This window comes from Pagrus pagrus (assembly GCF_965226575.1).
Source record: "Pagrus pagrus genome assembly, chromosome: 15".
Classification (NCBI taxonomy): Eukaryota; Metazoa; Chordata; class Actinopteri; order Spariformes; family Sparidae; genus Pagrus; species Pagrus pagrus.
In genome coordinates, this window is record NC_140199.1 from 20,864,930 (window position 1) to 20,875,641 (window position 10,712).

The 10,712-nt window shown below is 39.6% G+C and overlaps 1 protein-coding gene across 1 annotated transcript; it reads left to right on the forward strand.

Annotated features, from left to right (window-relative positions):
* Window positions 1–2,184: 2,184 nt before the first annotated feature.
* kcnk1b (potassium channel, subfamily K, member 1b) lies at window positions 2,185–10,022 on the forward strand. The gene is made up of 3 exons (XM_084374727.1): window positions 2,185–2,724; window positions 4,955–5,350; window positions 7,219–10,022. The coding sequence occupies exons 1-3, from the start codon at window positions 2,370–2,372 to the stop codon at window positions 7,467–7,469; spliced, it is 1,002 nt and encodes a 333-aa protein (XP_084230853.1). The 5' UTR covers window positions 2,185–2,369; the 3' UTR covers window positions 7,470–10,022.
* The last annotated feature ends 690 nt before the right edge of the window (window positions 10,023–10,712 follow it).

Here is a 10,712-nt window from a genome sequence, read left to right on the forward strand (position 1 = left end):
GGTTTTAGGGCAGTTGCCCCAAGTTTCCATTTCTGTTCATACAGTTTATGTGGTGATACCTAACCATTTCCAAGCTCACGAGTGCATAAGCTAAAAGAGTAAATAAATGAGGAACTCAGAACTCGAGAATGAACTTTAATAATCCGAGTTATGATCTTGCATCATCCCCAAAATGTGCCCATTTCGATCCAATTGCTCTAGGCATTATGCACAAAGGGTGACTTTAGGTCAGCTGCAACTTCCCACTCATCTCCCGCACACTGTCTGATCATCTATAGCAGTTTCTGATTATCAGACACATCCTGTCTTTGCAAGACAAGAGCTACTGTCACAGCATCTACTAAAGATCGTGTGACTCAGGAATACTATAGTTCAAAGTATGTAGAAATGTCACACAAGAACAAGAGGAAATCTGTTTGTCAAGCCTTTATCAACTGTTACTTCCAAAGAAGCTCGGGAGTATTTCTTGATGCTGTTTATTTATTAGGCTAAAGCAAACTTCAGTGAGTCATTTTGTTATTCCTACATGCTAATGACTACTAATAAAACTGTAGCCTATTTGTTCGTAGGCAAAGAGATGTGTCATATAGGAATAACAAAATGACTCACTGAAGTTTGCTTTAGCCTAATAAATAAACAGCACCAAGAAACACTCCCGAGAAACTATTTCAAAATAATTGCAGACATTATTTAGAGAGGTATTTTAACTTTTATGACTTTTTAAAATACTAACACACTGACACTGCATTCTGGACTAACTATTCATGGAGGAAAATACCACAAAGCCTACAAGTAAATCGCCTAAGATAAAAATTCATGAATCACCCATCAAAGCTGCCTCTATTACCTGAAGTTAATACAAAGCGCTATATTTGTAGTGACTACTATGATCACAGGATCCCAAAGGTATAGAAGCCCATTTCTGTAGGTTAAAGACGAAAAACTAGATGAAAACTTAGTCTTGTTAAAAAAAAGAATCCCACAGTAAGTCACATAAAAAAGTCGAAATTGTGTGAAAAAAGTTATAATTCACAAGTCAATAAGTCAAAATGTAGCGATCATAATGTGAGATGATAATTTGATAACAAAGACTGATCATTTTTATCTCATAATTTCTACTTTTTAATATAATGATTAAGACTTTTCATCACATCATTATGACTTTTTATCTGGACTTTCTATTACACAATTCTTTCAATTTTGACGTTCTATCTCGTGATTTTTGACTTTTTCATCTCATAATAATGAGTTTTTTTCTCATAATTAAGACCTTTATCTCATAGTTATGCCTCGTTTCACCTCATTATTATGACTTTTTAGCTCACAACTTAAAGTTTTTAATCTCATAAACAAGACTTACCAAGGGAATATTTTATATCAAGCTAATTTCTATCTTTTTTTCTTTAACTGGCGGGAATCGGCTTTCGTACACAGGAGTGAGACTATTTCATTAACCATTTTGAAAACTATTTTCATTAATGATTTTTTTTTATTCAGGCGTCTTTCATCTGCTGTCAAACCTGTCTCCACACGCCTTAAATTTATCTGCACTCCACCTGATTTATAGCCAGTTCTTTGTTTGTTTGTTCATCGCGTGATCTTCCCTTTTCTTATGAATGAAACACGCAGGGCGACAGTGACAATAGCTGTCGACGTTTCCGATGGTCAATTGAAACTGAAAGGCATCGAAACACACCCGACTACCTGGGAGGAGAGACAGTCTGACGTCACAGGCCTTTGTCGCCGCCACCACATCACCTGATGCCTTTCCGTGTCGCATGAAGCTCGGAAAAATAAAAACTACAGATTCGGCAGCCCTTTACTGGGTGTTTTTCTCTGGAATTAAATCAATATGGAAATGGTAGACTGAGAAATGTGATGCAGTTGTATCGTTTTTACGAATCAGGGCATAATTTGCTATTTGAGGCCTAAAATAGCTGCAGAGAATAAGTAGCGTAGTTGAAATAAGTTATCACATGCTTCAAATTCTTTTATTGCTTTATTGCTTTACTGCTATTACTTTTATTTATCTAATAAGTCTTCTTACATCTGTATTTGTCTCACATTACGAACTCGATGGCCACACTTCACGAGAAGCGTATCACATGAAAGGAAGTCAGCTCCCATAGTCAAAATACTGTTCGTCTCATCGTATAGTTCTGATATTTCCGAGTACACTTGAACGCCTCAAGTGCCACAGCAGGTTTCGCGGAGGGGGAAGCGAGTCTTCACTTGAGCTTTGTCTTTAACAACATCCCTCTGAAAAGGATATATTTCGGCAGCACAACACGTGAGACGGCTCAGTGATTAACGGTAGTTTATTATTATCTTCATACAGCCAGTAACGTATCACCGAGGTGATCTTGAAAATGCTCCAGTCTCTAGCCAGCAATTCGTGTGTGCGGTTGATACAGAGTCACAAATCGACGTGGTATTTTGCATCTCTGGTGTTGGGGTACCTGCTTTATCTCGTATTCGGCGCTGTTGTGTTTTCGTCGGTCGAGCTGCCTTATGAAGACCTCCTGCGTCAGGAGCTGAGGGCCATCAAAAAGCAGTTTCTCCAGGAAAATGAGTGTCTGTCGGAGGAGCGGCTCGAACGCTTTCTAAAAAAAGCCCTGGAGGCCAGTAATTATGGGGTTTCCATCCTCAACAACGCCTCGGCGAACTGGAACTGGGACTTCACCTCTGCGCTGTTTTTCGCCAGCACCGTCCTGTCCACCACAGGTAAGAGTCCGGCTGAACAGTGTAGGTGATGCTGCAGACCACCAGGTGCGCAGCCATGCATATCTAATGTATTTATATGTATTTCCAACCAGAATTAGTCTTAAGTGGGCTCATGTTTCCTCATGTGCTCCTTTATTCTGAAAAACAGCATCCTTTTGTCTGACTTGCAGGGTACCTGAGCTGCTACTAGGCCACAACAACCTATGGCCTACCCTACTGATGTAACTAGGCAGGTAGTGGAAGACAAAAATGTGATTTAGAAAAGAAAAATATGATCATATGATATCATCACATTGCAATACTACTTATTTCAATCAGACCATGAAACTGTTTCAAGCTTCAACCTCAAATGTAAAAATATGCAAGTTTGGATGCATTTACCCTTTATTCCTATTTGTGTTCTACTCTGGTACAGAAGCTAAAGCTATATTCACTCTTGCATATGTTGGCACAGTGAACACTGCCTGTACTGTAAAGCAGCGGCCCTCTTCCAAAGTGTACAGTATACTTCTGTTTTCAGGTCAGAAGCGGAAGTGTCAGGCTCAGTAGCACAGACACCTGAGCCAGTGTCGAGATCAACATCATCCTTCTTCCCCCCCTAGGCTATCAAATATTCCAATATATGTAAACCCTTTAAACAAATAGTTTGTGTATCTTTTCTTAGGGCGGTCGGACAGCTTTTGCACGACACAATGCATAGAGTCACCTTCTGTTATCTAGCATCTCACATAGCAATATCGCTTGTAGATGCACGTCAGTCAGGATACCTTTAGAACTTTAGTCTGACCACATGGCAGCTTTTATCTGTGAGATTTCAACATGGCTGATTGCGCAGATACCGTGTTCCCAGCTGCATAAAACTCCTCTTCTGTTGCTGCAACAGAGACTTGACAGACATCTAGATCAGATATAGCCCTGACTCTTCGTCATTTGCTATTTTCAGTCTCAAAATCTCACTCTCAGAATTAGTGTGATCCTCATTTCCCAGCTATTAATGATAAACAAAACACCTGCTGAGGGTTGTTGGTTTTCTTTTCTAATACCTTTATTACCCAGCAGTTATGAAAGACCTGTTACAAGATACAGCACCATCATAATGGCATAACCTTTAATTCTCACCGGTGTGTAGCCATGCATTGACCTTTTTCTAAGCAGAAGTAGTTGTATGGTATTTAATAAATATCAAGCAGAAGTTATAAGTGAATTGTTTTGGAGTTTCACACGGCAGTGGTATTTTTAACACTCTAGTTAGGGCCACTTCACGCAACTATGTTATGTTTTCACGGCAATGACTCATTCACTTGAACAAAACTGCAAGACTTTTGTCAGTTACCACCCTCAATATACATGTAATGGCTTTAATTGAGCCTGCAGCTAGATTATTGTCTTTTCTTCTGTTTAACAAGTCTTGTATTACTTTTCTTTTGACCCATTAATGGAACATAAATTACTTTGTCTGTTCCTTTAATTTTTTTAATCAGTGAAACTGTGCTCAGGCGTGTCTTTTGTAAGAGCATGTATGCTCATCCAACCTAATCTTCCATGTTTAAATAAAGTTAAATAAGACAGAAACAGGCTGAATTACAAAAACCTTTGACTAAGACCAAGTGCAAATGTGTACACATATTCAAGAACAGTATGAAGGTCCACATTGACAAAATCAATTATCAGTGCTTTTTAGTTTTGTCCCAAAAAGGGCTGCAATAAAGAGCTAATTTAACCTAATTTTAGTAAAGATGTAATGACAGTGTTGTGTGCCATTAGGTGCAAATATCCCAAGTCATGATAATAATAATATTATATTATACCATAGTAATATTTGCCAGAATTTTTTTTCTTTACAAAGTACTTTTTGCTTCTGATGTAAAATACCCAAAGGCAAAATGGTAGGGCTAAGTCAGATTTCACCTTTAAATATTCAACACTTGAACTACGTGACTTTGTTTAAGCACCACAAACTAAGCACTGGGCTGACACATCCTTTCCAAGATCTAACTACATTTTGGTTCCATGAAGTTTAATGTCCATAAAAACATTTACAGTATCTCCATAAGATACAGTTATTTACCCCTTTTCTAAAGTAATAGTCACCACAATTCTGTTCTACTGTGTGTGAGATGGTTGAATAACATTTAATAGAAAATGTATTGCTCTCATGTCATTTTTTTTCCAGCAGCAGCTTTCTTAATTGTAAGTTAAACTTTTTTCTGTCCTGTTTGTTGTTCTGCAGGATATGGTCACACAGCACCCCTGTCAGACGGCGGGAAGGCCTTCTGCATCATCTACTCGGTGATCGGTATCCCCTTCACACTCCTCTTCCTTACCGCTGTGGTGCAAAGGATCATGGTGTTCAGCACGCGGAGGCCCATCATGTACATCCACAGGCACTGGGGCTTCTCCAAGCCACTGGTGGCCATCGTTCACGCCACTCTGCTCGCCACGTTGGCCGTCTCGTGCTTCTTCCTCATCCCCGCTGCCATCTTCTCCGCGCTGGAGGAGAACTGGAACTTCCTGGAGTCCTTCTACTTCTGCTTCATTTCCCTCAGCACCATCGGTCTAGGAGACTACGTACCTGGAGAGGCTGTGAATCAGAAGTTCAGGGAGCTCTACAAAGTGGGCATCACCGGTGAGTGCTGATGATTCTTCCTATTTGGAGTTATTTCTATGGCAAGGTGGTGGGAGCTTTAAATGGTCTTTTCATTATTATTGAGGTGCTGTTATGGTAATGTGAAGCACTGTGAACAGCATATCATCGAATTACAGCAGCCAAAAGATGTTATGTAACAGAGCAGTGTTAATGTCAGTGCCTCTGTTTCTCATAACCTCCTGTACTTCCTGTTGCAAAGAGGATATTACTGCTTGCATTGTTTGCACTGGAAGAACAACACTCTTTATTATTTGAGCTGTAAAGCAATAAAACTATGAAATCCGGTATATGTGCCACACTGTGTAACATTTAGTATGGTGATAGTCTCAGTTTTGTAAATAGTCCCCATGTCTCAGGCTATATGTAATGATTTACTGCACGTATATGTAGCAGGTTTTATGATGGAGACCTTTCACCTTCCCAGGTGTGACAGAATCAGCTGGGTCAATTTTTGACCTGTTAATGCCTTTAATCTATTTTGCAATATATATGGCAGTGGTTGTTTTATCTCGGCTTTATACACACATGACAAAATCAGTCATTGTGCTTTAATTTATAGTCCAGCTTGGGTTGATTACAGACCAGAGCAGATGTGATTTATAGTTTTACTGCCCTGACAGATACAGTTAGAATCATCACTATAGATTTTAAAAATAGACTGCTATTCCAAACTTACTGCTACAAACAAGAAACTGTTTAATAACACTCTTACTATTGACACTAAAGGGTTAAGAACATGACTCATGATATGTATATATTTCCTGGAAACCTTTTTACTGCACACATCTTAAAAATGCAGAGGGTTCAGTTGCAGGTGTAGCAGTTTGGGTGGCTTTTGCATACTTCGAATATTTTTAAGCTGCTGGACGCTGCTGACAAATCCAAATGACAAATCCTAATGTATTTCCTACGTGTTTAAAGGCCTATTAATCTGACACAGTGCATTGCTGGAGAAATATCGAGCCAACAGCAACTTGAATTAAAAAAGCAAAAAGCCAAATTCATGCCGCGGGTGTGCATGAATGCCAAACGCTACTCTAGTGAGCTGTCACCAGCATGCGTGTGGGCGTGTGGTACGCACCAGCCAGAGAGACGTCATTCTGTAGGCACAATGTGTCAGTCTGTAGGAGGAGAGGAGGCTCTGACAGAGTGCGTTTGTATGCACAAATAACACCAGACAGATTTGTACAGCTTCCTCCAAGAAAAATGACACTTCTGTAATCGGAAGTGACATCAGCACTATCTGTGTAACTCTGGGGCAGTGAAAGAGAAGAAATGAACAGTCAGCCACAAACAATTAACAATATTTAATGGTGCAATAATCCTGCTATTAAAAGTATTAATGGTAATGATGCTAAAACAGTAGTTGTATTGCAGCTTCTGTAGTCCGAAGCTGGTCTGCACACATATTTTTTGTTTCTGGGGGGTTTTCACAGGGTTTTTCATATTAAATGCCAAATATGTTGAAAAGTGAAAGTGAAGCAATGAAGTGAAAGTCAGTCACTGAGAGTTTTTGCCGCCGGCACCGACCAACGAACCCTTTCGGGGGGATTTCCGCCATCATCTGAAACTGTTTTCTCCTTCTGAAGAATCACACCCTTCAACAAAGCACACGCTCCACTGCCCTCTTGTGACAGTTCATATAAACAACAGGTTATGGGACAATAGGGAAGAAATACATTGCTTGTGTTTACTTAGAGATGAATGTTAAAGTGATTCCTTGACAGGGTTGAAGAAGCGTGGTCACTTGTTTATGATGATGCTGATATGTAACAGCACCACTCACTGCAGCTAATCACTCATACTTCTTATAACCCCTTTCCTTGCCTGTGTGTTTGTCTCCTCAGTCTACCTGATCCTGGGCCTGATAGTCATGCTGGTGGTGCTGGAGACCTTCTGCGAGCTGCAGCAGCTGAAGCAGCTGAGGAAGATGTTCTACCTGAAGAAGGAGAAGCCGCAGGACCGCCTCGCCATCTTGGAGCATGATCACTTGTCCTTCACTACTGTGTGCAAAAGAGCCCAGAATGACGACAAAACCCATCCGTTTGTTAGTGTTTCGACTCTGGGCTCTCCAAACGACGATCCCATGATCCAGTAAACATCGACAGAGCAAGCATCTGCTGAAGGATGATAATGTGAGAGTAGGGGGTAATGCACACAAGACTATAACTAGATAGAATGAGTAACTCAGTTGTAGGCATTCTGCAAATTTTAGTCATAAAAGTAGGTGAGACTATTCAGATCAAGCATACAATCTCCTTTACAACCCTCAGTACTGATATTATAGTGGTATGCAGCAGAGATTAAATTTATGTGTATTAATAAGGGAAAAAACTAATATTTTAACAGTGATGATAAAGACACATGCAGTGATAAAGAAAAGCCTTCTGCTGTATTTATGACTCACAGGAGCTAAGCTCCTTTAAGAGCTCAACTATTTATTGCATATTAGGAACATTTTAGAAAGAAATTGGTCTCTTAAATCTAGCTGAAACATAGAACAATTGTCTGTAGTCAGTCACAAAATAGCAACATAAATATGTATGTATCTTATAAATAGAGATGCTTGACAGGTCCGTGTAATGTACATAATCAGGTAAATGTTTTAGGTTGTACAGTATAGAGACATCTAGGATTAACACACCTTTTAAAGATGAGCCAACGTGTAGCCAAGACATAAAGACGACTCGAGTATTTAATTTTCATTTTGGTTGCATAATGTGGGTCACATGGTTGACTGAAAGAAACGTTTCAGTTTTCAGTTCCTGAACAAAGCATCTGAAAGAAGAAACAATACATCTTATGAACAATAAGTGGCCTGAGGTCAGGAGGAGGTATCCTGAAAGTGTGACTGGAAGTCTGGAACAATAGGTGTTTTTGCAGAAACTGCCAATAGGAAACTGTTTACTTCTAGTCTATGTCTTGATATATGTTTGGCTCATCTTTACGAAGCTGTTAACTGTTCTGGTTGCACTCCACATTGTCACATTTCATAGTGAGGGAAAGTATTTGTCTGTGTATTTTCTGAACATGTTGCAGTGGTATTTCAAAGTCGTCCATGTGTGATAAGAAGCACTATAACTTATAGATGTGTCTGAATGACTTAATGTGTGCTGAACTGTGTGAAAAGGGAAGTGAGGTAAGCCTAGCTTAAAAGGGAACCACACACTGAGGGCCCGCTGGTCCGTTGCATTACACTGTTGATAAACAGGGCTCAGTTTGCACATGTACTGGAGCCAGGCAGCAGTACAGAGAGAAAGGGACATGGCTCCAAAGATTTAATCCGTCAAAACAGGAGATATTTATAGTGGAAAAAACGGCTTGAATTTTGCTCTAGGCAAGAAAAGAGCGAGATGTTGGAACAGAAGCTACTTTACTGTATTTTCATCATTTGAATGTACAAATGTATATTTTTCAATATGACATGAGGAAGGTTTACAAAATTTTGTTAGTAAATAATGAGATTAATTCTGTACTAGAATCGGTACATGAGGAAAACTTCAACAGCAGCAGGAGTGCAACTAAAACTTCCCAGTTCTGATTGTCTACCACGTTTTTAATCTGCTCAAAAACCAAGGATAACTGTCCATGATTGGAACTTAAACCAGTGGATATACACTTGCAAGTTTGTACGATAAAGCACTCCTCTGCGTATTTTTTTAAAGTATTTGTATCTGGAGCGAAAATGTTATGACAGACTTACTCATTACATACACATTATCTGTCCACTTATATTCTGTTTTTGGCGCAACCCACACGTACAGTGTAGCAAACTGCTACGGTGCAGGCTTGTATGTCATATTTACCTTTAGTACAAAGTTCTTACTTCATATTTCTCCGCTACATCATGCATCAAGACACAGTCGCAGCCTTTATGAAGTCTTGAATGTAATGTTTTTTATGCCGTTTGCTACAGTGAGAGTGCGGCAATACTCCTTGCTGCTCTGCTGGCTCTGTTAGTTTAGGTGAGCTGTGGCAAGGTGTCATGACCGCTTGCAAAATGAGCTTTGACAGTGTCATTATCTGATGTCTTACTCACTGATCTTTATTATTGTATTTTATCGATCAGTGAGGTTGTATTTCATGTTTCTTTTTCCACCAGCCTAGGCCTTCATGTAAACTGTGAAGCATTGTTCATTTCGTCTGCTGCACAAAAGGGAGAACTTGAATTTTGTCAGGGTTGGGGTTTCTCTTTTACTGTGAGATGTTCCATGTTTGGTAGCTATATTGAATAGATTGATGTCAAGGCTTCGGCCCTTCAGCCTGACTGCTCTTGGCAGTATTTGTCATGCACATACAGTTTGTCTTGAAGGTACGAGCTGCCGGGGTGAAGTAGTTCTGTTCAGGGAGTTAACATTGTGTCAAACGGAAGCACACTGACATTATTTATTTATGCCTACAAAAGAAACTCGACTGGAATAATTGGAATCATTGGTTTCTGTACATATCTCTTCAGTTGGCGTTGTTGATGCGTACTGTGGATTCACATGCACTGTCCAGTATTTAAGTGTTACGATTCCAATATTGTAATACAGGACTGACGTGGAGTACAGAGGTTTTATGTGAAATTCATTTTAGCAGAAGCAGTGAATCCATGAACTGTAAAACATCATTGTGTCTTAAATAAAGTTGGTGGTTTATAAATACTTAATCTGACTCTTGTTAAATCCCTCTTACAAAAAGTGTAAAAGCTTATGGGTATTGCGCTCTGAAACACGTGCGATTATATAACATATTTACCATAAGAGTGTACTTCAAACAAATGCACCTAAGGGTGAGAGTTGTGCACAATTGCCAGGCTTTTGAACACTCGAAACCACTCGGAAGAGCAGAGCAAATCGAAATAAAGGTGATTATCTGTAGAGTCTTGGGTAGCATATTTAAAGAGGTACTGTTTTAATCATTTGTCCCATCTGTGAATATAAAATAGGGAGTGTGGACTCAGATGTTTGGCTCACCTTTGTCTCTGTCACAGGAGAGCTGTAATTAAAGTTGGAGGTGAAAGAGAGGGACGTAAAATGCAATGATTTGCACATCAGACTCATTATATGTGGCACTTCATAAAAGAGAGGACGTTGTTAGCTGTGAAAAGACACTGAATCATGATAAGATCCTCTGAAGACCAACAAAGCTCTCTAAAATTTGCAGTGTGACCTTAACTTTACAAACTAATCAGAATAAAATGAGTATAACATTTGTCAGTATTCCCTAAACCACAGCATTCACCCCAGTGCTACAGAATATATGCTATTCTATGGCCACGGGCAGCTTATGTCTCTCTGAGGAGGGTGAATTTAATTGGGTCTGGGGTGCAGAAAGAAGAGCAACACTTTTGTTTGTT

Bases quoted from the DNA above. Each gene is read 5' to 3' on its own strand.
- kcnk1b (XM_084374727.1), top strand. From the start codon at position 2,370: ATGCTCCAGTCTCTAGCCAGCAATTCGTGTGTGCGGTTGATACAGAGT. The intron at 2,725-4,954 runs GTAAGAGTCCGG...GTTGTTCTGCAG, and splicing joins CACCGTCCTGTCCACCACAG to GATATGGTCACACAGCACCC. The intron at 5,351-7,218 runs GTGAGTGCTGAT...TTGTCTCCTCAG, and splicing joins CTACAAAGTGGGCATCACCG to TCTACCTGATCCTGGGCCTG.